The sequence below is a fragment of the Pinus tabuliformis genome, chromosome 9, assembly GCF_031772625.1.
Source record: "Pinus tabuliformis cultivar Carrire ecotype Pingquan chromosome 9, CPIR1, whole genome shotgun sequence".
Classification (NCBI taxonomy): domain Eukaryota; kingdom Viridiplantae; phylum Streptophyta; class Pinopsida; order Pinales; family Pinaceae; genus Pinus; species Pinus tabuliformis.
Genome location: NC_142307.1, coordinates 1,290,350,562 through 1,290,377,959, shown reverse-complemented (window position 1 = coordinate 1,290,377,959; position 27,398 = coordinate 1,290,350,562). Strand labels below are relative to the sequence as shown.

Sequence of the window (27,398 nt, the reverse complement as noted above, 5' to 3'; positions counted from 1 at the left end):
AATACATTGGTTTTACCTTATGTAGCAGAGAACGGTCCTCAAGGTGGCATTCCCGTACTAGAAACTCCCTGAAACCTCGCCCAAGGGCAACCGAAACATCTGCCACGTTTCCGGCCAATTTTGACCCATTTCCATGACTTTTTTGCTTTTGTGGGCTTACTCAAGCACCCAAGAAGGTTGTGTGGCCTTTCTATGGCAAAAATAGGTTTAATATAACACTAAATAGTATGGCAAAAATATATTTAATATAACACTAAATTTTATGTCTAATCACTCTACAAATTAATCTATCTCTAATAAATCCACACTCTAGTTCAACTAAAAAAGCTTCTATTTTTGTTAGTGAAGATGAGGATTAGGATTATAAGATATGTAGTTGTACTTGTCATTGGTATTGGCATATGTTATGTTTTATGTTTCATTTTCAGCACATATTGCCATGTATAAATAATGATTTTGGATGTAAAGCCTCGTATAGCGATTCTCCAATTTTGAATGTACAACCTCATTTATAAATTGATAATTTTGGATTTTGAATCATTTAATCATCTATGAGAGCCATATTAATGGGGCCTTTCTATGGCAAAAATAGATTTAATACAACACTAAATTTTATATCTAATCACTCCACAAATTAATCTATCTCTAATAAATCCACACTCTAGTTCAACTAAAAAAGCTTCTATTTTTGTTAGTGAAGATGAGGATTAGGATTATAAGATGTGTAGTTGTACTTGTCATTGGCATTGGCGTATGTTATGTTTTATGTTTCATTTTCAGCGCATATTTCCATGTATAAATAATGATTTTGGATGTAAAACCTCATATATAAAGGCCCATTCTCCAATTTTGGATGTACAACCTCATTTATAAATTGATAATTTTGGATTTTGAATCATTTAATCATCTATGAGAGTTAACATACACAGGGTTTTCTACCGAAACATCTATATCAAGAAACGCTGTTGAATCGTTTCTATGTCTTGTTGAATCGTTTCTATGGTGTCTCGGCCCAATTTTGCCCCATTTCTGGCCAATTTTGACCCATTTCCATGACTTTTTTGCTTTTGTGGGCTTACTCAAACAACCAAGAAAGTTGTGGGGCCCTTCTATGGCAAAAATAAATTTAATATAACACTAAATAGTATGGCAAAAATAGATTTAATATAACACTAAATTTTATGTCTAATCACCCCCACAAACTACTCATCTCTAATAAATCCACACCCTAGTTCAACTAAAAAAGCTTCTACTTTCGTTAGTGAAGATGAGGATTAGTATTATAAGATATGTAGTTGTACTTGTCATTGGCATTGGCATATGTTATGTTTTATGTTTCATTTTCAGCCCATATTGCCATGCATAAATAATGATTTTGGATGTAGAGCCTCATATATAAACGCTGATTCTCCAATTTTGGATGTACAACCTCATTTATAAATTGATAATTTTAGATTTTGAATCATTTTATCATCTATGAGAGTTAACATAGACTGGGTTTTCTATCAAAACATCTATATCAGAAAAAAGCTGCTGAATCGTTTCTATGGCGTCTTGGCCCAATTCTGCCCCATTTCCGGCCAATTTTGACCAATTTCCATGACTTTTTTGCTTCTGTGGGCTTACTCAAGCACCCAAGAAGGTTGTGGGGCCTTTCTATAGCAAAAATAGATTTAATATAACACTAGATAGTATGGCAAAAATAGATTTAATATAACACTAAATTTTATGTCTAATCACTCCACTAAATTTTATGTCTAATCACTCCACAAACTAATCTATCTCTAATAAATCCACACTCTAGTTCAACTAAAAAAGCTTCTAGCTTCTATTTTTGTTATTGAAGGTGAGGATTAGTATTATAAGATATGTAGTTGTACTTGTCATTGGCATTGGCGTATGTTATGTTTTATGTTTCATTTTCAACACATATTGCCATGTTGTATCATTATCTAATAAATCCACACTCTAGTTCAACTAAAAAAGCTTCTAGCTTCTATTTTTGTTTTTGTTATTGAAGATGAGGATTAGTATTATAAGATATGTAGTTGTACTTGTCATTGGCATTGGCGTATGTTATGTTTTATGTTTCATTTTCAACACATATTGCCATGTTGTATAAATAATGATTTTGGATATAAAGCCTCGTATATAAAGGTTGGAGAATATGTTTTATGTTTCATTTTCAACACATATTGCCATGTTGTATAAATAATGATTTTGGATATAAAGCCTCGTATATAAAGGTCGATTCTCCAATCTTGGATGTACAACCTCATTTATAAATTGATAATTTTGAATTTTGAATCATTTAATCATGTCCGAGAGTTAACATAGACTGGGTTTTCTTTCTAAAATGTCATTTGTGTCTCATTCTTTTTTGTCTTCCAAAAAAAACCACGTTTCCATTTTTGGGAGGTCGCGTTTCCAGCCGTGCCCGTTTCAGAAACTTCTAGGCATTTCGGGCGTTTCTTGCAACTTACGTTTTACCCCAAATGTGTTAAACTTCTATGTGGTGAGTGTTTCCTCTCAACATCCCATAAATAATGTGGATCCCTGATAATTTCAACCTGCAAGACATTGGTTTCATCCCAAATTTATTAAACATCTATGTGCTGAGAGTGTGTCCCTCTCAACATCCAGTAATTAGGTGCTAAATAACCAGAAATCAAAATATATAAAAGACATCAATTATTAATCATCACTGGGCCAGAATCATCACTGAGCAGGGCTGAAACCATGAATGGCATATAGACTAGTGATATCGCTGAAACCTTCTCGAAGATGGTTCAACACAATCTATCTTGGAGTAGGTATTTATTAAGAATCTGGTTGAAATATTCAAACAGGGAATCACCATGCAAATAGTTCATCAAAGTAAGCCCCTGAATATAAATATTACTTCACCATGTAGAGCCCCTGAATATGAAGATGACAGTGGGACTTCTAAACTCTGGTTTCCCCATAAAAGAAACTTAACATCTTCAAGGAAATTGGTTGTAATGCACTGTAATGAGATACTCCATCCTCTTAGTAACTAAATTTGCAAGAGGCTAAAATATATCAAATATATTTAAAGGAATTAGGTTTCTTAATGAATTAAGAAACATCAGTAATTGATCATTTAACTAAATGCTATACTAAGGTTCAAATACAAGTTAATATTATAGACAATACCAACTTTTTCTAGTCACAAATTTAATAAGAATGCAATTTTTGGATCAATAGGAACTTTGATTTCTTATATCACCAGATTCCGACAATGGAAGATAAGTTTGCTACCAAATTAGACGGAACTGACCCAAACTTTGAGTTATGCTAAACTTTTGCCCCAACCTATATCGAAACGTCAATTAAAGTTTTGGATCAATAGAAACTTCGATTCTTATATCACCAGATTCCGACAATGGAAGATAAGATTGCTACAAAATTAAATGGAACTGACTCAAAGTATCACCAAATAGGTTGGAACCACCATGAACCATGAATGATTCAACTTGCCCTGCGAATGCCGGGCAGGTGAGTATGGTGGATAGTGTTTGCCATAGTGGACATCTAAGAAGAAACTTAACAAGTTATAATATGAAATATACATATAACAGGTCAAAACAAAATATGATACTGTTGAATATACATAAAGATTAAGAAGAAAATTAACAAGTTATAATATGAAATATACGTATAACAAGTCAAAATATGATATTGTTGAATGTACATAAAGATTAAAGGGAGATCAGCCATTGATCATTTAATGAGATGCCATACACACAAGTCCATATTCCTCAATTTTAAACCATCACATACATCAAGAAGAGAGATCATGGCCTGCTGGGATAAATCTCCAAACTGATAACCAATAACTAATGCAATAGGCACCCAAATATTGTAATAATAGGAGATTTGGCGATTGCTGGGTTGGAAATTGCGTACAAAATGGAAAAGATCCTACACAACTCCAAATTACTGTCAATTACCTGGTATCATTGTCTCTCCATGAAATGATGAGGTCGAATCAAATCCATAAACAAAATAGTGCTCAAAAATTCAACAGAAATAGAGGGACAACTTGTAAACCCATTCCCTGAGTTCAGGCTATCCAATGTAATCATCAAATTGATGCCATGAGCATAGATGATGTTACCCATATTGACCAAAATTCGCAAAACCCATTAGAATATGATATTGTACTCTAGATAAAGACAACAAACAGGACCACACATGGTAACAAGCAAATTAAGCAAGAGTAACTGCAACTTCAAAGTAATTGTTTGCAACTAGAGAATATAGATAATTGTCATAATGAAGTTTTAACAGTTAGCTTCAAGTCCGACGGCAAAGAAAATACTGCCATATAACCAAACAGATCAGAGCTACAGCAGTTGATGAGTGTCGTAAATAGATGATTCAAAAGACCTCAACAACTGCGCATCAGTAAACTGTCTACTTCCCTGGTGCACCATACCATGTTGATCATGAGAATCGTTTTGTGTTTCTGAGGACCTGCGCATCAAATCTATGGTGCCTTGGATATCTTGTGAGCTTGCAGCCTGAGACACTCTGAAATTGCTCCCCTGCAGCAAGCCAAATACATGTCCTCCAAAGTTTCCAATGCCACCTGCATTGGAAACAAGTGGCTCACCTTGGTGTTGTTTATCCATAGAATTCACAACAGTGGCAGGGAACCCACCTGTTGCAAGATTAGTAGAGGATTGAGAGCAGACTGTTAGTAATTTGTCTGCTCCAAAAAGACCAAAATTGTGTTGTACTCCTTGCATCAGTGGTTGGGCCATAAGAGGTTGATCCCCTTGTATAAGCTGATCCATGGTAAGACCTGACCGTGTGGTCATATCGAATGAAGCTGATCCTGAGGCCCTTGAGCCCCCGGATTGAAATGACAGAAGAGAGAGAGCACACCCAGAGTCCGAGACTCCTGATAAACCATGCGTAGCAGATACAACGTCTAAACCTGCGAGATTTTCTCCCGAGGATGATGACAAAGTCAAGGCCTGTCCTGCATGAGCCCCGGAGCTTTGCATGTACTGGTGAACGTCTTGACTAATAGGACCACCAGGTACAGTCTTAGAACTCTGTAAAAGGAAAAGCAACCTGTCAGCATTGTGACGCGATACGGTACCTGCTGATACTTGCCCATCATATGATGATTCATCTTCTGCCTTCACCCTTGGCCAAGCTCCTTTTCCATATCCACCAAGTTTGAAATCAATGGAATCCTCCAGAATTGAATTTGAAGTTATGCGTTGGTGCATGAATGGTGATCTATCCATCAAAATGCTGTTAAGTCGCCTGTCATCTGTTCAAATAAGAAACAGATGTCAATTTGCAGAATATATCCTCACATCAACAACAAATACAAGGCAATTACAGTTTTAATTCTCACATTAGGTTTCAAGGGGTAATAAGGAACAGAAGAACAGATGTGTTGAGTTAATTTAGACATTTGATGCTCATGTTGCAGAAGTGACATTCTCTATAAAAGGGTCGGGGTGATGTATTAATTTGCTTGAAATCTTCTTCAACCAACAAATTGGAGATTGGTTCACGTGGAATTGCACCACTTCCAAACAACATAGGCTTAACTACAATGGCAGATCCACTCTGGAATCTGAATCATGGGGCCTCAATTACATTTGGACAAAATTTGTATAGTGACCCTACCCTCAAAGAAAAATATCTCATGGAATTGTAAGTGGTGACAATTTTGTAATGCTCTGTGATAACCAAAGCTTATATGGGACACTAGCTCTTCCATAGCTATATAGTATAGAACTAACATATGAGTTTAACAAAAAAGAAGAACCAAACAAAGTTAAAAATTTAAGATAAAGGGTGGGGAAAAAAGCTTTTCTAACTCACAGATAGAACTGTGAATTGTTATTTGACAAGAACGTGATTTTAATTGATATCAACAAAGATATATAAACAAGACTTGTGTCCTGCCCTTATAGAACCTTTAGTTCAACCTTACCACACCGACCGGAAGGCATTTTAGTGTGAGAAAGAAGCAGGAAACCAGATTAAAAAAATTATAAATAAAATTTCTTCTTAAATGTTTTAATGGCAGCCAATAAAACCTAGAAGACATGAAAACTTGTGAGCTGGTTGTGAATCAACTTCAGGAGCTGCATGGTATTTTTAGGGTTCATCTTACATTAATATAAGAATTTATCCAACTAACCTCACTGAACATAAAAACAAGGAACTAGATCAACAGCACCATAAAATGTCACCATCTACCAATCTTAGTTTCTCTACAGTACCATAGAACGCAGAAGCAAATCTTGCAGGATTTATTGCCAGTGAGTCAGGTTGGGGCTTCCTACGCCGCTCATTGTGGCCAGCTAAACGTCTCCGACAGCTCCGCTTCCCTTCATCAAACTCAGACAAAATATGAAACCTGCATGCAAGTCCAAAAACATCATGCTCCAAATTCAACAAGACATAATTATCCATGTCAACCAACAACTACTTATAAAATTTAGCACAGTGGTTTCATTAATTAATGAAAAGTAACACATCAACAACACTGTAACCTGTAGAGACTTGAATGCTATGAGAGAATTGTGCACACGAATCAACTGCAATAGAATCAAAATCAATGATAGAGTCTTTGTCTATTCAAGATCACAAGAATAATAGAGGGAAAAGCATACAATGACTATCCTCCTCTTAAACCAGTCTGCTGATGACGAAAAATTGATGAGAGCAGTATTTCCACAAAACCAAAATTAGAAAGGACTAAAGCAGGTCCCTAAATGTCAGAAGCGTATACATTAAACCAACACTTCCATATACCTTAGAACAAGTCTGACTAAAAAAAATCTTCAATAGGATAACTCTATCCAAAACAGACTGGCCAAGTATAGAAATCTGAGTAGTTTTAACTGTTCATAATTTGCTGCTAACACCATCAGTATTCTACCATTACCGTTATCTCTGCATCTTACAGACATTTTTTTTTATGACCAGTGCTCTTGGCATCAATAGTTACTGATAAGATACCTATTACCCTTGTAACTTGTCCAAATATATCCATATGCAGTTTCATCCCAACTCTAAGACAGATTCATTCGGAAAAATGAAGCATCGATCCAATAAAAGAAATCAATCGGTTCATGTGATGGCATTTTTTTCAAATTATGGAAACTTCAGCTGCCAGTTAAGTTAGTTAAAGTTTTAAACTAAACTTCAAGTTCAAAGTATGTTCATGGTACATACAGCTGATCAGGCCAAATAAGTAATAACCTTGGGGTGTCTTCTTAATGGAGAAAAATCATCTCTTACATCCAACCATTGATTTATTTAATCTCAATTGGTATAAATTTACTTCTTTCCAGTTTGGTAATAACGGGAAGCACAACTAAAAATTTATAATCTGAAATTTAGCCCATCTATGATATGTTTATTCCAACCAATATTTTAGGATAAAAAGATTGATTGAGATTCTCTTAGAAAACAGGAGACTTAAACAGAACTAAGCACACTAGAAAACATGTGCCAAGTTGTTAACCAATATCAACAGTCAAACAATCAACGGGGCAGAGTTCTCCCCGAATGTCTTATTTATTATTTTATCTACTTTGAATGAGGTAGTTTTCAATAAAACGAGCATTCTCCTAATAGCAGTAGAAAATATTGAACACAATATAAAGACAGTTTGGTCTGCAATATCACTTTCAAATAGTTCTGTAAAAGACCAAAATATGATTTTTTCACAGACTTATGAGACAATTAAATTACTGAATGCTGAAAGGAAAACTATTTATAATATGAACACAACCCAAAAAAAAACTTCAGGCTCGAAAAGTCATTCGGTTTAAAGGGGTCATTGAATGTCACAAATATCATTTCAGGGGATATACTACCAAGGGTCCATAAAGAAAAAGGAAATATTGGGGAGATATTGGAAAATATCAGCAACATAAACTTGGACTCAGAACACTCAGAAAAACTTGAACATATCAGCAACTTGAAAAACTCAGAGAACCTGAAAAACTCAGAAAATTTTGAACAAATCAGCAACCAGAAAAACTCAGAAAAAACATCAATTTCGGAAGAAACTTGAGATATTTGAAAGTGGACCGGAAATTAGGGAGAGCCTTCAGAAATGGGCAAAATGAGATAAATTGTAACTTTAGTACTACAATTTTTTAATTTTGCAAAAAAAATTTGGTTAGAGTCGGATCAAATCTCCTAAAATAGCCAGAGATCGACTGCAAAGAACTAAATCGAGCTTATATTATTGGACAATGTGAAGGTGCTTTGAAGAGTTAACATAAAGCCCTATGCGAAGCACGCACTGGGGTTTTTTACATTAACACAGCTTGTTAATTTACAGCAGTTATGTTAATATAAGAAAAAATAGCAGGCACCAGTCTAGCTTTACCTTGAAATGTCTGACGTGATCAACTTTAACAGAGCAGGGAGGGTGGGGCCGAAGCATTCACAAGACAGTCCTGCTTGAAAAGGACTAGCATGTGAGAACTATCCGCGGGATAGTTGATCCAATTGGCAGGAGAGGAATATGTGGGCCGAGAGTTTCAGATTAGATGGAGGGGGGGGAGGGAGGGGGGTATATAGCGATTCCTAGTACCAATTTCATTAAGCTGCCAATTAGTGAAATATATCCGTCAGTAACAAAAGCTCGAATTGGGTGCGACCCACCTATATATTCAATCGATGTAATGTTGAATCTGCGTCATTTGCTGGCCAAATAATCAAATTGCAAGACACAAATTGTTAATTACACTAGCAACCAAACAAATCTCACATGGCGACTAAATTTGGGAGAGCGGGAGCGGGGGCGGCGACAGGGCCAGGGGGTTGGGGTGCGAGGTCCATCTCTGCCGTGAAAATGACTGAAATTTGACGGCAAGAAGAGAAACCCCAGGAGAATTGAACCCGCAACAAGGCCATGTAAAACTAGAAGCATCATAAAGAAACAAACCTGCTACATTGCTGGCAGAATCGCTGCTCAATCCCGTTAACAATGACCTTGGGGGACTTGGAGTGGAGCTCGCAGACTTTGTGGCGGCGGTGGTAGTCCTTGGCAGCGGTGAGCTCCGTCTTGCAGCCCTCCACCTGGCAGCGAGGCACCATATGCGTCCCCTGCATCGCCGACCGTTGCTTCTTGGCAGCCGGACCGCAAGAAGACGGCGAGGGGGCCGGTCCGGGAATTGCCTTCACCGCCTCAAAATAGGTCCGCTTGCCCAGCTTTAACCCAATCGCCCCCGAATCCCCCGACCCGGCCGGAACCGCCACTGTGACAACGCCGCTATGATGTTGCTGATCATCCGGAGTACTGGCATCGGAGGTTCGAATCTCCCCGGGGGAAGAGTTACCGTCTTCACTAACGGATTGAACCCGGAGGAAACCGGCAGCGGCGTCGTGTAGCTTCGGCTCATCCTTCAGCTTAGAGTTAACAGTGGCCTTGCGGCTACCATTGCCATTGCCTGGAAAGAGCATGAGATTCTCTCCATTATCCCATTCCCACGTCGGGGTGGGGGATGAAGTAATCTTCATGTTCAGTTAACCTCCCAACCGATCCTCCACGGGATAACTTAGAGAGAAATTGCAGAGCAATGTAGTGGTACTATTCATTCACCGCTGCAATACACAAATAATAAGAACAACCCGCCGACCTCCTCTTCCTCTTACACACACACGCCCGATTATCGAAGTTGGAAGTGCACAAACTCCCAAACAAACAAAAACCCCAGAAAAAAGAAAACAATATTTAAAAGCAGAGTAAGTCCTTTAGTCTGGGCTCTTCAGCTTCGAGCCACTGCAAAATACAATTGCAGCGAAGCCGATAGATTTTAAAGTGAATGGATTTTACTGTGCAATAAAATAAGGGAAAGGGATGGCGTTGATACTGACCACGGTGGTCGGGTGTGGGGTGCGGAGCTGCAACCAATGAAATCAGATAAAAATATTTTGAAGGACAAGTTTTGCTTTAGGCCCTCCTGCGACACTGGAGAGTAGACGAGAAGGAAAAAAAAGGGATAAAGATGGGAACTCATAAAACGTATTTGTCGCTCTTACTCTTAACAACACATTGCATTGTAATAACAAGGGGAAGAAACCAAATAAATATGGACAAACAGTACGAGTAATGGTGTTTCTGTAAATTACCATTACTAATTTGTTGTTCCTGTTTAAATGAATAACAAAATAAATAAAGTAATGGTGTGAACAGTAGTACGATTTGGCCCTGCTAATAATGGACCACTGCCTTAGTTTACTCCATGGGTAATTCGTTTATTTATCAGAGCAGTTAATTGCTTGCTGCACGGCACAACCAACAGATTTTCCTTTGTTACACAATTCCACCACACTGTCCTCCCACTGTTCATTGTTCCTACGGCAACGGCCGCCATGACCGTAATTCTTCTGCTTTGCCTCCTCAATCATCTCCTCCCCATTTCATTTTCCGGCCAATGTTAAACGTGTAACAAATAGTGTTTTTCTTTTTTTCCAAATGTTACAATGTGTCAATTTATTCATCGCCCAAAGTATTTACTTCCCTCAGATTTTAAAAAATAAATAAATAAAATCATTTTCCCAAATTTATACATAAAAACAAACCAACACAGCCCTATGCCATCAGACTTAGTACAAACGATCTTCAAAACAAATGAAGCCAACTGATTTCCTGCCACAGGATGGTCCCCTCAGCATAGTGCCAGTGCCACGTGTGTAACATAGGGATGGTTTAATCCACTTTTTAAAGAGATCACATAGCACATTAAGTGTTATTAATTGTTTTAAGTGGTAAAATTTATTATTATTAATAAATAGTTATTTCATTTTAATTAGATATCGTTAATGAGTAGTAAAGTAGTTATTATCCATTTATTACATATTATTAATTATTATTAATAATATGTTTTTCATCTATTTTAGGTGGTCCTTAGCTCTTAGTCCCCAAAAGCAATGTTTATAGTGGATATAGTTGGTTGGTTAGTTCACAATGCTTAATAACATTTAGTGGATATAGTTGGTTGGTTAGTTCACAATGCTTAATAACATTTTGTATGAGTGAATGTTTAATGAAATCAAGCATTTCTTATTATTTATTTTTTACCATGGGAATATGTGACAATCATTTATCTCCTTAGTTTGGATATGTTCGTCTTTCCATTCTTTATTCTTTTTATTGGCTCTAGTCCTTGTATGGTTTTTTTTGGGATGGCTCTCTTAACAACTGCTCTCTTTTTTCAAGTTTCCACGCTAACAATCTTTGCTCCTCCTCCCTTTCAGTGGTCATTCTCTACATGGGTTTAGCTCCTGAGCTTCATATTTTCAAACTCATTGGCTTTCTTTGAGGGCATTAAAACTTTTGCCCAACTGTATCTCCTCAACCCCTTGGTGACCTAGCCATTTTGTCCAATGTTCCTATTCCTTCCTTTTATTGCCATGATGTCCAGTGTGGACACTGTGGCAAGCGTCATTGATAAGGCAATACCCGTGTTTATCTTTGTGCCAAGTCTTCTACTCGGCTCTATGATGAACAAACTCCCTCTGATGTGCAGCAGGAAATAGCAAAGGTAAAGGATGAGGTCAAGCTCCAACGTTAACAACTTTCAAACAATGAGTTATTAGGAGATTTCGCTATATAAGTGTCGGACATCGGGCACACACAAGGAAGCCAAAAGCAATATCTCCACACAATTGATTTATATCAGCACCTAAAAACATTGCTTATTAGAGTATTGTTGGATCAACTTGTGGCTCGAGACAAATTCCTAGTGGTGCTTGAAGAAATTCAGCTCCAACTTTCTAACATCAAAGGAAGGCTCACTCACATTTAGATAGGCTTGGCTCCACGGTCAACCCCGATCTATCCAATTAAGGCAAAAGCCAAGCCTAATAAAGTGGAAACCTTGCCTTCTCCTTAATTTACAATTAATGTTTGCCTTCTCCCTAATTTACAATTAATGTTTTTTCTTCAAATTTTTGTTCGTGATAAGGTGGCTCTCCATATTACCTAATAGTTTGTGTTAGTTTTTCTAAACCCAATTCCATTTGTGTAAATTCTAGTAGGGTATATCTCATTTTGTTTTTAAACATGTTATTAAAAGATTGATGTTTTGCAATTGGTTTAATTTTAAAATTTAATAATGATATAAAAAAGATAATAATTTTTTAATGAAACAATAATTAAGAAATTAAAATAATTGAAGGAGATGGAATTGCGATACGCCAATATGCGATTTAGCGATTCGCCGATAGCCGTTGGATCGATGAAAGAGATGGACGGCAGAGATCAGGCCAATCGGAGATCGGTGATCGGAGAGTGCAGTGGGAAGGCGATGGACCGGAAGTGCGAACCCACCGATATTTATGGTTGCAGGTGTAAAATATTTGAAGTCCGACCTTAAGGGTTGCGGGTAGGGTTTCTGTGTATTTCGTTTGTAATCCATATATTCCAATAGAGTGATTGGTTCCAAGTTTTAAAGATTTAAAGCTATTAACCCTTCCCATAGGTTTTGTGGGTCATAACCCATAGGCCTCATGATCGAATTTTGGTAAACAAAAGAAATTTTGGTTTACCATGTAACATATGTAATGTACTAGTTCGGTTAATAGAAGGCTCCATTCTTACACAAAAAAAAAAAAAAAAAAAAAAAAAATTTAAAATAATTTATATTAATGACAGTGATATTTATTAAAATTAAAAATTTATAATTATATTTTAATGATTTGTTTATATAGATATTAATTTAAATTCAGATTTATTAAACATCTAAAAAATTATTTTTTTAAATATAAATATTTTTATTATTTAATTTTATATCATGTATTAATTTATTCTTATCAAATAATAATAAAAATTACATTTTATATATAAATATTTTTATTATTTAATTTTATATCATGTATTAATTTATTCTTATCAAATAATAATAAAAATTACATTTTATAATATGTATTGATAATTTTATTTTAAAATAAATTTATAAAAGTAGTTTATAAAATAATATTTTTAAAAATATAATCCTTCTCCATACTTAATTTATCTCGCTTTAAAATAAATTTATATTAATTTTATTTTGATTTATTAAACCATATCTCTTTACACTGAACTATAAAGATTATTTTCAATATCATAATTCAAACAAATTAATAATTTATAAAAATTATTAATATTTTAAATAATATATAACTGAACCTATATCTATTTATAAGAAACACATTCTAAAAAATATTATAAAATAGAAGACTTCACGTACACATGTCGCATCTAAAATAAAATATTTTTTAATATAGTTATAATGCACGGACTACTATTATATTGTACTTAAGTATACGATAACATCCTCTACGATTGTATGTACTTAAATAAATAAATAGATTTACCTTAAATTTAAGGCAGCACTTAGGTATTGTGTTGTTTTGTATGTTTGATTTGGGTTTGATTTATAAATTTCGAAGTAGGAGGTGAAAAATAATATAAAATATAAGTCTTCAGGTACAATGTCTGATCTAAAATAATATTTTTTTAATATGATTATAATGCACAGAATACCATTACGATTGTTATAATGTACTTACAAATAAATAAATTCACCGTTATATTTTAAGAGGGGCACTAAGGTACTGTGTTGTTTATGTTTAATTTGGGTTTGAGTTATAGATTTCGACGTAGGCAGGTGTGTTGGTGAGATGAAAGTTTTTGGTAAAGTTTTAGAGAATGAGATATTAATTTTATTTATTTAGTTTTTGTAATTAAAGGAATTAGAGAGAAACAAAAAACTATTTTATATGGAATGTTTTAATATAAATAAACACATTTCAAAGTATAATGGAGAGACATTAAAAGACAGTTTAATAGTAAAAATATTAGAAATCTTAGTAAATATATCATGGAAACTCATATACATACATCAAGACACATTTGATATTTGAAATGGCATATGTTTAATGAGATAAAAAAAAATATAATAAAGAAATTAAAAAAATAATTGTAGTATATTTGGTAGATAAAATGTGCTCTTCCATTCACTTTTGGTCTGGGGCCCCTAATAAAGAAAAGGTGCCATTCTCACATAGTCTCTGCACATTGCAACAAAAGAGTATAGAGGAAAAAGTTTCAAAGTTATTCCAGCCAAATTAGATAACCATCTAAAAGATTGGTTTTCCCTTCACAGAGCACTTGAGTTCCCTATGCCTTCTCTAAAAAGATGTGCCCCATTGCCACAATGAGAGCCTTCTTGGATAAATGATCAGCTTGATGTTTCTAATCCCTAAAAATGTGTTGGAAAAAAAGGAGCTAAAATTGGAGTTTTAGTTTGGTAATGTGTTCCATCCAATATTGAAGGCCAAGAACCTGAATTCCATTTCTCCCAACAAGCCAATCAATAACACACTTTGAATCATCGAAGACTTGTAAAGATTCGATGTTTAAGGAGGTAGCAACATGCATTAGAGCCCAATAGGCGCAAATTTCAGCTTTTGTGTTGGAACCCGATCCAAAAATGGTCCAAATGTGATAAGAAAAGCTCCCTAGAAGCAAAAGAAGTGCCCCCCCTCCACGGGACCTATCATGTGAGGTTGTAACACCCTCCTCCCACATCTACCCAAGTAACTGCCAACCGAGGTAAACATGTGACGAGAGGCTACTATGATCTGATTCAACCTCCTAGGTCACCTTAAGGAAGTGGAACCGACCAAACACAACCAAATTGACCATCCACACATCCTATAAAACCTCTAGGAGCTACCCCACCTTTCCAAGTGACCAACCCCTCAGGGAACTCAGTAGTTCAAGGACCTAGAGTCCCAGACGCTCCCTTGTCAAGCCTTCCAAGCGACTGAGGGTCTCGGTCACTCCCATGAGCCTGCCTGAGTGCGACTATAGCCTTTTTCTACTAGTGTTATGCGAGTGACTGTGAGATTTAAGGCTAAATTCCAAGGCTAAGATTCAGTCACTACCCAAAACTTCATGGAATTTAAATAAGTGAAAAGAAACATAGAGACAATGATGGCAATGAAAATTCTTGAACAAAGACTTGACTGGACCCCTACTAGCCATGACAGACATTTCGTCAAACATGTCACAAATATGCATTTTACAGGTCATAATAACAGATCTGAGCATAAGGGTCTTATACTTATCTAAGAATCACTAAGAAGCATTGATGCCTTATCACATTAGTTGCATTATCATCTATTAGGTCATAGATTCATTGCTTAATCATTTACAAATCAAAACATGATGAGAACCATACATTTTCATTGTCATAAAACATATTCATAACCAACATATAAAAAACAGAAATAATGTGGATTCAACAGCCATAAATGCCACATATAATCCAATATTGTTACATAGAAAATACCAAGGAAATGAACTCTTATTAATGAATGCAAAAGCCAACCCGGTATGGGACTACCACGTTCCACCCGACCATATATTGGTTGAGCCAAATCTCTCTTCAGCCAATCACCCCCATGCCATATTCCAAGCATGAATGTGGGACTCAAACCAAAAGAACCAACTAGGGCTTCCCAAGGTTAAACAACCTCACCCTCATCAATAGAATTAGGGTTTACCAGAATCCTCACCGAATCACTAAGCCATAAAAAATCATGGATGCCACCAAATTTCTCCACCTACACTGTGAGGAATTTTCCTGTCTCCTAGTCTCTAGGCTTTACCACGATCCACAGTTTGATAAAGGGATCACTAGGTCATGATCGAGACACCACCCTCTAGGCTTTACCATATATCCCGTCATTCACCAGCAAGGATTCCTAGGCCTGATCAAGGACAACCACCTCTAGGATTTACCATATATCCCACCATTCACCGGTCAAGGATTCATAGGCCCACCGAGGAACACAATACCTGACTTTACCGCAACCCACATTTCGGTTCAAGGGTCACTAAGCCGGTGGCTTCACTGCAATCCACAGTCTTGTTCAGGGATCACTAAGACATGTGTTCTTTCATTCAAAGATCCACCTCACTCATCTTTGAATCCATCCGGAAATCCAGCTCAACCAAAACATGAGAACCCCATCACACCATGGCTATCAGGAAATGGAAAGGCAAGGCTAAAGAACACTGTCACACCTGCAAAAACCCATGTCCATGACAACAAGAGAACCAAGAACACACATGCATAACCATGCATGTCAAATCGAGCAAGGAAATCACACATGCAAATCGATACCTACAAGTAAATTCAATGTAGCTTCTTATTCTTGCTCTATCTTGCTTGAACTTTTGCTTCCTCTTTTCCTTCTTCTCCTTTCTTGGTCCAACGTTGAAGTGCTCCAAGAAAATTAAAGTGTCTAAGAGTGAGAGAGAGAGAGAATAGAGAGAGAACTCCAAAATTGAACTAACCAAAAGCCATGAACTAATCCTCATAAGCCTTTTTATTAATGTGGCCTCTATTTTCTTCATTTTCCATTATTTTCCTTAATTTTCCTCCTCACATGCAACCTGTGACCTTTCACCTTCCTTTTCTCCTAATTTTCATTATTTTCATAAATAAATTGCCAAAAATTTCATTTTGTCTTCCCAAAGCCTTTGCCAATTTCCTTAGCCATAATAACCGAAATGAACACCCACACTAGGATGATTTGCCCAACATTCAGCTTGGAATAAGTGTCCCATAACCATGGTTATTATTTTGCCATTATTAACTTTTATTTACATGGAATTTTCACCGGGGTTGTTATAGAACCCTCCCCCTTGGGGGAACACCGTCCTCGGTGTCCAATGACACTTATAACCAACAAGATTGTTGAATGAAAAACATATTGCCCATGGAGCTTTATAACTTAGCTCGTTGCAGCATTTACAATGATCAAACTGCTGAGAAGCAAACCAACATGACAACATAATAGCATAAAAATCATACTGACATGACCCACATACCGCTTATTGGAGCTTTATATCACAACTCATGGTGGTATTTACATCCATATACATATGTACATATACCAAAACATCACATCAAACATATACCCAAAACAATGCTAAAACATATATCAAGGGCATTCACTCAACTAGCAAATAAAGAAGGATACATAGCCCACATCTGATCCGCCATCTCCCATGTAGTTTCATTGAGCCCAAAGTGATTCCACTGCACTTTAACCTACTCGATTGCTCAATTCTGGAGCATGAGCACCTTTCTCTACAATATATGCTGAGGTTCTAGCTGGAATTCTCCATCTGGCTCCACCTGCAATACAGACCAGTCAATCACATGATTAACATTTTTAACATACTTCTTAAGCAATGACACATGGAAAACATCATGAACTTTCATTGTCGGAGGCAGTGCAATTCAATAGGCTAATGGCCCAATCCTTTCAAGAACCTTGAATGGTCAACAAAACCGAGGTGCCATCTTGGCACACAATCCAATCCACAAGGAGATATTCTTTGGCTTGATGCGCAAGTACACATGTTCCCCAACCTAAAACTCCTTAAACAGCTTGTTCTGATTTGCATAACTTTTCTACCTATCTTGTGTTTCCTTTAGGTTCTTCTTGATTACATGCATTTCCTATTCCATTTCTGCTAATATGTCTAGTCCAATCAATACTATGTTCATGGAGTCACTCCAACTGATGGGATTATTACAACTTCGCCCATACAATACCTCAAGCGGACTCATCCTTAGTGATTCCTAATAACCATTATTGTAAGCGATCTCAACCAACATAAGTTACTCCTCCCATCTCCTCTGTTGATGCATCGCATACATCCTCAACATGTCCTCTAATATCCTGTTGACCCTCTCTGTCTTTCCATCTGTCTGTAGATGATAAGTTGTACTGAAGGCCAACTATTTACCTAAACCTGCAAACAACTCCCTCCAAAAGTTAGAAGTGAACTTTGCATCCCTGTCTGACACAATCTTCTTCGGAACACCATGCAATATCACCACATCTATGATGAACACTTGTGCCACATCACTAGCTGAATACGTACTCTTCATTGGAATGAAGTGCGATATCTTAGTCAACTTGTCCACCACAACCATTATGGAATCATGTTGTCTAGATGTCCTCAGAAAAGCTATAATGAAATCCATGGAAATGACCTCCCATTTCTATTATGGAATCATAATCGGCTGTAGTAGTCCACATGGATTCCTACACTCTTCCTTTACCTACTGACAGTCCAAACATCTAGCCGCAAACTCTGCCACATCCTTCTTTATATTCAGCCAATAATAAAACTTCTTTACTATTGTCAATGTCTTTTGGTAGCCTGGGTGACCTGAATATACTTTCGCATGAAACTCCCCCAAGTTAATCTTATTGAGATCACTGTTGTCTAGCACATATATCTTGTCCCTAAAATTGATCAAGTCATCCGCTGAGAGATGATAGTCTAAATCCTAGGCACCTGTACTTGTACATGTACCACTACTTGTACATGTACCACTACTTGTACGTGTACTTGTACTCCTCTTCTACTCCTCTATAACCTGTGCATAAGCTCTCTATACTTGTCATCCTGCTGACCTGCCTGTAAAATTTGGTCTTGTAAGTCTATCCCATAAGAACTCATGGTTGTAATGTGATTTACCTGTATCTGCCTATTAAGAGCATATGCAACCATGTTCTCTTTACCCTTGATGTACTTGATCTCAAAGTCAAACTCACTAATCGTGGCCAACCATTTAACTTGCCTGGCATTTAGATTCAAATGGTCAAACAAGTATCTCAACCCACTGTGATCACTCATCAATACAAACCTTCTACCAAGAAAATAGTGCCACCACATCTTCAACGCATGAATGATCACTGCCAACTCAAGATCATGTGTTTGATAGTTCTGCTCGTGCTCATTTATTTTCTGTGACTCATAACATACTACATGTCCCTCCTGCATAAGGACTCCACCAAGTCCTTTATTGCAAACATCTATACACAATGCAAACTTTTTTTTTCGAGTCTGCAGTATTTAACACTGGAGCATTTGTCAACAACTGCTTTAGCTGCTCAAAACTTATTGCACATTCCTCTGTCCATTCAAAATTTTCACCTTTCCTCTGCAATGACATAATAGGATATGCAATCTGAGAGAAGTTCTTGATGAATCTCCTATAGTAACCTGCTAGCCCTATAGATGATCTTACCTCATCCACATTTCTAGGAACTGCTCACTCCATGATAGCTCTTAACTTTTCTAGATCTATGACTATGCCTTCCTTGTAGACCACATGCCCCAAGTAATGTACCTATGTCTAAAAGAAACTGCATTTACTGAGCTTAGCATACAATTGTTTCTCTCTCAATAGTCTCAACATTACTGCTAAATGCTCAACATGATATTCCTCATTCTTAGAATATATCAAAATGTCATCAATGAATACACCAACAAGCTTGTCTAGATAAGGACACAACACATTATTCATCAAGCACATAAAGGTAGTTGGAGCATTAGTCAAACCAAATGGAACTACAACAAACTCATAATGCCCATACTTGGTTTGGAAAGTTGTCTTGTAAATGTCCTCTTCCTTGATGCATACCTGATGATATTCAGATCTCAAATAAATCTTTGAAAATAATGTTGTTCCCTTTAACTGATCAAATAAGTCATCAATCCTCGGCAACGAGTACTTGTTCTTGATGGTCACCTTGGTCAACTGCCTGTAATCAATGCATAACCTGAGAGTACCATATTTCTTATTCACAAACAAGACCGATGCACCCAACGGAGATACACTTGGCCTAATGTATCCCTTGTCAAGCATTTCCTTCAACTGCAACTTCAACTCTACTAACTATGGAGTGCTCATCCTGTATGGTGCCTTTGATGTTGGTGTTGCCCCTAGTACCAACTCAATAGAAAAATCCACTTCCCTGTGAGGTAGCAACTCTAAAATCTTTGCAGGAAATACATCCTGAAACTGTTGTAAAATCATATACCTGCTCAATATCTTTGCATCCTCATCCTCCTTACCTTTATCACTAGAAATGTGTACTGCAAATAACACACACCCTTTTCTGTGACTGTGTTTTGCCTGCATAGTTGTCACCATCCTAACTGATGTTGCTTTCTTCTTACCCTGTAAGATTCTCTTCTCCCCATTGTCATCCAAGCACTCAATGGCTTTGTCATAACAATCCACTTTGGTCCTATGAAGATATAGTCAGTCCATACCCAAAAGCATACTATATGACCCCAACGGTAATATGTTCAAATGTGTTGAAGTAGGCATGCCATTCAACTCAAATGCACAAGCTCTTACCCAATGATGAACTCTCTTCTTGGTACTTGTAGCCAACTGCACTAACCAAGATTCTGCATGCACTTCTTTATTCAAACCACACTTATCCACCAAGTCAGGGTTAACATAACTATAATTAGATCTAGGGTCAATCAAAATAGAAACAACTTGATCACAAAGCTTACTGTCCATCTCAATCATTAGAGGAAATTTCAGACTAAAAGTGGCTTCCTAAGGAAAAATAGTAAAATAATAAAATAAGAGTTATGAATTTTTGAAGGAAAAGAAGAAAACAACTTTTTTCACTGTATTTTCGGCTTATCTCCTTATAGGTTTACTCAAATTTCAAGTCTAGACACTCGTTGGATGCGGCATTAAATTCCACATCCAACGAGTACCCATAATGCATACTTTTGAGAAGATCCACATTGATGAGAATTGAAGATACATTAAAAAAAATGTGTTGAACACATTTTTTAATGTATATTCAATTCTCATCAATGTGGGTCTTCTCAAAAGTATACATAATGGGTACTCATTGGATGTGGAATTTAATTCTGCATCAAATGTGTGTTTACACTTGAAATTTGAGTAAACCTATAAGGAGATAAGCCAAAAATATATTTAAAATGGTAGTTTTTTTATTTTGTATTTTCTCTCCATAATATTTACATGTACATCTTTTTAAATTTAAAGGATTTTGATTGGTTTACATATTATGTACGTGAAAATTTCATGGGCACTTTTAGGATAAAATTTCCTCTAATGGATAGATGTCTGATGATATGCTTGCCTATTATCTAGCGCTACATAGATACGAGGAATGTTCTTCCCAACCTCATTAACAGTCTACGCCTCCTGTGCACTATAGATCTGAGGCCTAGCATCCTGATTCTACAGACAATCCCTCTTAAGATGCTCCTTATCACATGTCCAACACTCCAACCGTCATGTACCATCACCTCTATTCTATTGTTGTGTCCCATGTCCCTATCTAGCTGCATTGAACTTCTTATGCGGTGCAACATTCTCTTTCTCTTCTGCATTCTAAGGCCTTGTTCTTTTTGGATGCCATTTACCTTTACTTTTATCTTTCCCTTTCCATCCTTGTTAAGATTTTGTCTTATACTTTGACTGTTCATAGCAATGCTTTAGTTTCCCAATAACTTCCTCAAGTGGTCGAGACTCATCATACTCAATCCGATCTCTAAATGATAATGGAAATCCATTGACAAATCTTTGAACTTTAGCCTTTTCAGCTTTAGGATATGATACATACCTTAATAGCTCTAAGAAACTTGGTCGTATACTCCTCATCTGCAATCGATCCCATTTTGAGCTCATAAAATTCCTTGGCTTTAGTGTCGTAGTACCTTTTTGACAAGTACTTCTTTTGAAGAGTCTCTTGAATTCATGCTAACTCAACTCCTTTATCCTGATGTCTCTGACCCGTTTTACATCTTCCCACCAGATATCCACTTTCCCTTTGAGGTTGAAGATAACTATTCTAGCCTTCATATTCTCTGTATACTCATGCAATTCAAAGAACTTATTCATGCCAAGTAACCAAGCCTCTGCATCCTTAGGCTTCTTCAACTCTCCATCAAAATTAGGTGGCTTCGCTTTCTTAAACTCATCCAACAAGTATCCCCTATCACTCCTCCTATAAGGGTGATAACGATGATGATCATAGTGCCTGTCAGAACCATAACTAGAATAGTACCTATGTCCATCACCTCTCCTATCTGGAGTATCCAAGAATCTACCATCTTTGATCGTGTCATCTCTATTTGACCTGTGACCACCATGAGACCTACTTCCATATGCCCCATTAGTCCCATCCTCCTATCCATAGTTGATCCGAAGTGGTCCCTGTCTCTGCAATTCTGACAAACTCTGAAGAATTACTGCATTGACTTCTGCTTGTTTCTCCTGTGCCTGCATGATTATGTCATTATCTGCTTTACAACTCCTTATTTCTTCCTTCAAAATCCTCAATGTGTCTGCTAAGTCAGAAGAGTTCCCAACACCACATTGCTCATATGATTCATAGGGAGAATATTTGTAGTCTACCATCTTGCTAGTCATCTTGATCTCTTCCTGCAAGGCATACTATGTCAGCTAAACCAAATCATAAACAAACCAACATACCTTAGTATAACTCAGGGAGGATATCTCATTTGCAAGACCAACCAGATTATCACAATACATATATAAACATAATCATATCATCATCTTAACCATTATCCAGCCATCAATTCATGACTATACCCACCACATCTCATGACCTCATGCATGGAAACTATAACCATATCATTGTATGCATAACAACATATGTATGACATGCACACATACACATTACATACAAACATTGACATGCATATCTAGTGCATAACCGACATAAACTCATGATAAACACATCTAACAACAACGCCATTAAATTTTCACATGGAAACACCACTGCAACCATAACCAAAAACATGCATACACAGCCAGTACATAGACCACAAGCATGGGAACACATATGCAACCGATATGAATGCGTGACCAACACACCACCCATCCAGTCCAAGGGGTGAACCATGCTCTGATACCACTCTGTAACACCCTCCTCCCACATCTACCCAAGTAATTGGTCAATTGGGGTAAACATGTGACGAGAGGCTACTATGATCTGATTCAACCTCCTAGGTCACCTTAAGGAAGTGGAACCGACAAAACACAACCAAATTGACCATCCACACATCGTACAAAACCTTTAGGAGCTACCCCACCTTTCCAGGTGACCAACCCCTAAGGAAACTTAACAGTTCAAGGACCTAAAGCCCAAATCACTCCCTTGCCAAGCCCTCCAAGCGACTGAGGGTCCCATTCGCTCCCATGAGCCTGCCTGAGTGCACCTGTAGCCTTTTTCTACTAGTGTTATGCCAGTGATTGCGAGATTTAAGGCTAAATTCCAGGGCTAGAACCCAGTTACTGCCCAGAACTTCATGGAATTCACACATAGAGACAATGATGCCAATGAAAATTCTTGAACAAAGACTTGACTGGACCCCTACAAGCCACGACAGACATTTCATCAAACATGTCACAAATATGCATTCTACAGATCATAATAACATATCTGAGCATATGGGTCTTATACTTATCTGAGAATCGATAAGAAGCATTGACGTCTTATCACATTAGCTGCATTATCATCTATTAGGTCATAGATTCATTGCTCAGTCATTTACAAATCAAAACATGATGAGAACTATACATTTTCACTGTCATAAAACATATTCATAACCAACATATAAACAACAGAAATAATGAGGATTCAACAGCCATAAATGCCACATCTAATCCAATACTGTTAGACAGAAAATACCAAGGAAAGGAACTCTTATTAATGAATGCAAAAGCCAACCCGGTATGGGACTACCATGTTCCACCTGACCATAGATTGGTTGAGCCAATCTCTCTTCAACTAATCACCCTTGTGCCATATTCCAAGCATGAATGTGGCACTCAAACCAAAAGAACCAACTAGGGCTTTCCGAGGTTAAACCACCTCACCCTCATCAATAGAATCAGACTTTACCATAATCCTCACCAGATCACTAGGCCATAAACAAGCATGGATGCCATAGAATTTCTCCACCTACACCGTGAGGACTTTTCCCATCTCCTAGTCTCTAGGCTTTACCGCAATCTACAGTCCAATCCAAGGATCACTAGGCCATGATCGACACACCACCCTCCAAGCATTACTATATATCCCACCATTCACTGACAATGATTCCTAGGCCTGATCAAGGGAAACCACATCTAGGATTTATTGTATATCTCGTCATTGACTGGTCCAGGACTCCTAGGCCCACCGAGGCACATAATACCTAGCTTTACCACAACCCATAGTCTGGTTCAGGGGTCACTAGGCCAGTGGCTTTACCGCAATCCACAGTCTGATTCAGGGATCACTAGGCCATGTGTTCTTTCATTCAAAGATCCACCTCACTCAGCTTTGAATCCATCCGGCAATCCATCTCAACCAAAACATGAGAACCCCATCACACCATGGCTATCTGGAAATGGAAAGGAAAGGTTGAAGAATACTGTCACACCTGGCAAAACCCATTCCCATGACAACAAGAGAACCAAGAACACACATGCATAACCATGCATGCCAAATCTAGCAAGGAAATCATACATGAAAATCCATAACTGCAAGTAAACCAACTGTAGCTGCTTGATCATGCTCTATCTTGCTTGATCTTTTACTTCCTCTTTTTGCCCTTCTTGATCTAATGCTGAAGTGCTCCAAGAAAACTCCAAGTGTCCAAGAGTGTGAGAGAGAAAGAATAGAGAGAGAACTCCAAAACTGAAGTAACCAAAAGCCATGAACTGATCCTCAGACGCCTTTTTATTAATGTGGTCTCTATTTTCTTCATTTTCCATTATTTTCCTTCATTTTCCTCTTTGCATCAACCTGTGACCTTTCACCTTCCTTTTCTCCTAATTTCCATTATTTTCATAAATAAATTGCCAAAAATACCATTTTGCCTTTCCAAAGCCTTTTCCAATTTCCTTAGCCATAATAACCACCCACAGTAGGATATTTTCCCCAACATTAAGCTTGGAATAAGTGTCCCATAACTGTGGTTATTATTTTGCCTTTATTAACTTTTATTTACATGGAATTTTCACCAGGACTGTTACAGAGGCTCCATCAAAGAAACCCACATTATCAGTGAGTGGCCTTGGTGGATAACGGAAAGGATGGTTCCTCTTTATAAATAGAGGCCTCAAGTAATCATTAAAGAATCCTAAATTCAAAGACAAAATATAGGGGAGACTGATGAAACGTCCCTCAAATGTGATAATATTGTGGACCTTCCTGATACCCCAAGTAGAAAATATAGGTAAAGATTTAAAGAAGCCCATCTTACTATCCCACCACTACAAACATACCTCTAGGGAGGAGAGGGGATCAGAATCCTAGATTCTAATCGAAGTAGTAAAGCCTCCCATAGTGATCTCGAATATGCATACTGGAAAAATAAATGATCCACTGATTCAGCACCCCGTTGGCACAAACATCACATATTAAGACCATTGAAACCCCTTCAAATCAAGTTATCCCACGTTAAGATACGATTTACCGAGGAGAACCAAATGAAGCATCTCAATTTTGGTAGAATCAACCATTTTGAGATTTTTCTAGTCCACCAAATGATCCTAGGCTACAGGAAAGATGTAGAGATTGAATGGTAGGCCAGTTTTCCAGTGATCTGACCAGGGAGGGCATTCCATCTCTAAACTAAGGAATCATGTTCATCCTTTAAGAATAGACCATTTGATTGCAGGTGATTAATGAATGAGTCCCATTATGAGGCCAAAGTCCCTTGCAACCCCAGGGTCGAAGAGCCTTTCCAGCCACCAAGGGGAGGTAACTATTGGGAGGACAAAGAGACACGACTAAGCCGAGATATGCCCCATGCATTAAGACAAGCAATTAGTGCAGGATATAAACAATCCTGAGAAGTACCACTTGTAAAGGAGTCTTTTCCAAGACTGTCTAGTTGTTTGTTTCCAACTCTCCAAGTTAACCCTCTATGAATCCAGGGAAGGGCCTCCACTAAGCCTCTCCAAATATTCGAACCAACAATATATTTACTTGGATTGAAAGACCCCAACCACTCCAAGAATGACATGTCATGAAGATATTTATCCGCAATGACGTGACACCAAATACCTGAGCTTGTAATGGCCCTTTAGAAGCTCTTCATAGTCAACGCAATTCCAAACCAACATTATTTTTTTAATCCCCATCCCCCACGGTTTTTGGGTTGAGAAAGTACATCCAATTTAGCCAAATGCATTTTGGCCCGTTGCTTCTTGTTAGTCAAAAGGAAATTAAACATAATATGTCGGATCTTCCTGGTGGTGGATTTTGCAATCTTAGATAATAAAATCCAATAAACATGAATGCTCTCAAGGATCACTTTGAACAGGGTCATTCTACCACCCATGGAGAGCCACCTATAACACCAATTTCTAATTCACTTTTCAACTCTTTTATTAACCAAGACCAATCCTCCACCAAATAGAAATTGGGCTTGAGATGATAACTCAGATAATAGGATCCATGTTCAATGGATACCATCTTGAAAGGGAGGATGGAGGAAACAAAAGTCTCGATCGCATCTGAAATATTATTAAAGAGAAAAGAAGACTTTTGATGACTGATCAACATACCAGTAGCAGAACAAAAAGCAGAACAAATATGATGATGAAAGCTCCATTCAGAAACGATGCCCTCCCCAAATATTAACACGCCATCCACAAAAAGTATATGTGAAAGAAACATTGGCTTAGAGACTTTAACACCTTTAATAAGCCCCTCTCACTTGGCCAAGTTGATCATGCAACTCAAACCCTCAATAATGAGAAGGAATAAAAGAGGGGAGGGGACACACCTGTCTTAACCCCCTAGAGTAAGGAAAGAAATCAGTAGGTGTATCGTTGATGAGAACTGAGAAATTCGTTGAAAAGTTACACCCCATAATCCAGTTGGTAACCTTATGATCCAGAACAATGTGTAGAAGGAGGAGTATGAGGATACTCCAATTCACCTTGTCATATGCCTTCACCAAGTCCATTTTAAGAATCAGTGCACAATGCTTTTTGGTCTTGATAGAATGTAAAGCCTCTTGAGCCGACCTAATGGCCTCATGAATTATTCTACCTGTGAGAAATTTGAACTATTCAGGGGCTATAACAGATGAGAGAATTGCTTTTAAACGATTAGAAATCACTTTTGCAATGACCTTATATATGCCATTGCATAAAGATATAGGTATGTAGTCATTGGAGGTGCGTAGATTAGAGCACTTTGGAATAAGTGCAATGAAGGTGGCATTAATAGCCCCTATGACCTTACTTGAGGTTCTTGTTCCCTCCACAACTTGCAATATATCCTTCCCCAACAAATAAAAAAAGGCTAGAAAAAATTCGACAGTCTAGCCATCGGGGCTAGGACTCTTGTCCTTGCCAAGGGATTTAAGAACATCTTTAACTCCTCTAGTGAGACAGGGGTACCCAACCTCTCGGAGTCATCCTCATAAAAAATGTGAGGAAGACACTAGAGGATCTGTAATTGAGCTTGAATTGGGTTCTCTCCAA

General features: G+C 37.4%; 1 protein-coding gene across 1 annotated transcript; it reads right to left on the bottom strand.

The window, feature by feature from the left end:
• Positions 1 to 4,233: 4,233 nt before the first annotated feature.
• LOC149153292 (squamosa promoter-binding-like protein 3) lies at positions 4,234 to 10,055 on the bottom strand. The gene is made up of 3 exons (XM_089438538.1): positions 8,966 to 10,055; positions 6,279 to 6,415; positions 4,234 to 5,311 (listed from the first exon to the last, which is right to left on the bottom strand). Exons 1-3 carry the CDS (start codon positions 9,538 to 9,540, stop codon positions 4,371 to 4,373), a joined length of 1,653 nt encoding a protein of 550 aa, XP_089294664.1. The 5' UTR covers positions 9,541 to 10,055; the 3' UTR covers positions 4,234 to 4,370.
• Positions 10,056 to 27,398: the final 17,343 nt, after the last annotated feature.

Coding starts and splice junctions, on each gene's coding strand:
- LOC149153292 (XM_089438538.1), bottom strand. CDS start 9,540: ATGAAGATTACTTCATCCCCCACCCCGACGTGGGAATGGGATAATGGA. Junction 6,416..8,965: donor TTCTGCCAGCAATGTAGCAG/GTTTGTTTCTTT, acceptor ACTTGCATGCAG/GTTTCATATTTTGTCTGAGT. Junction 5,312..6,278: donor ATTTGCTTCTGCGTTCTATG/GTACTGTAGAGA, acceptor TTATTTGAACAG/ATGACAGGCGACTTAACAGC.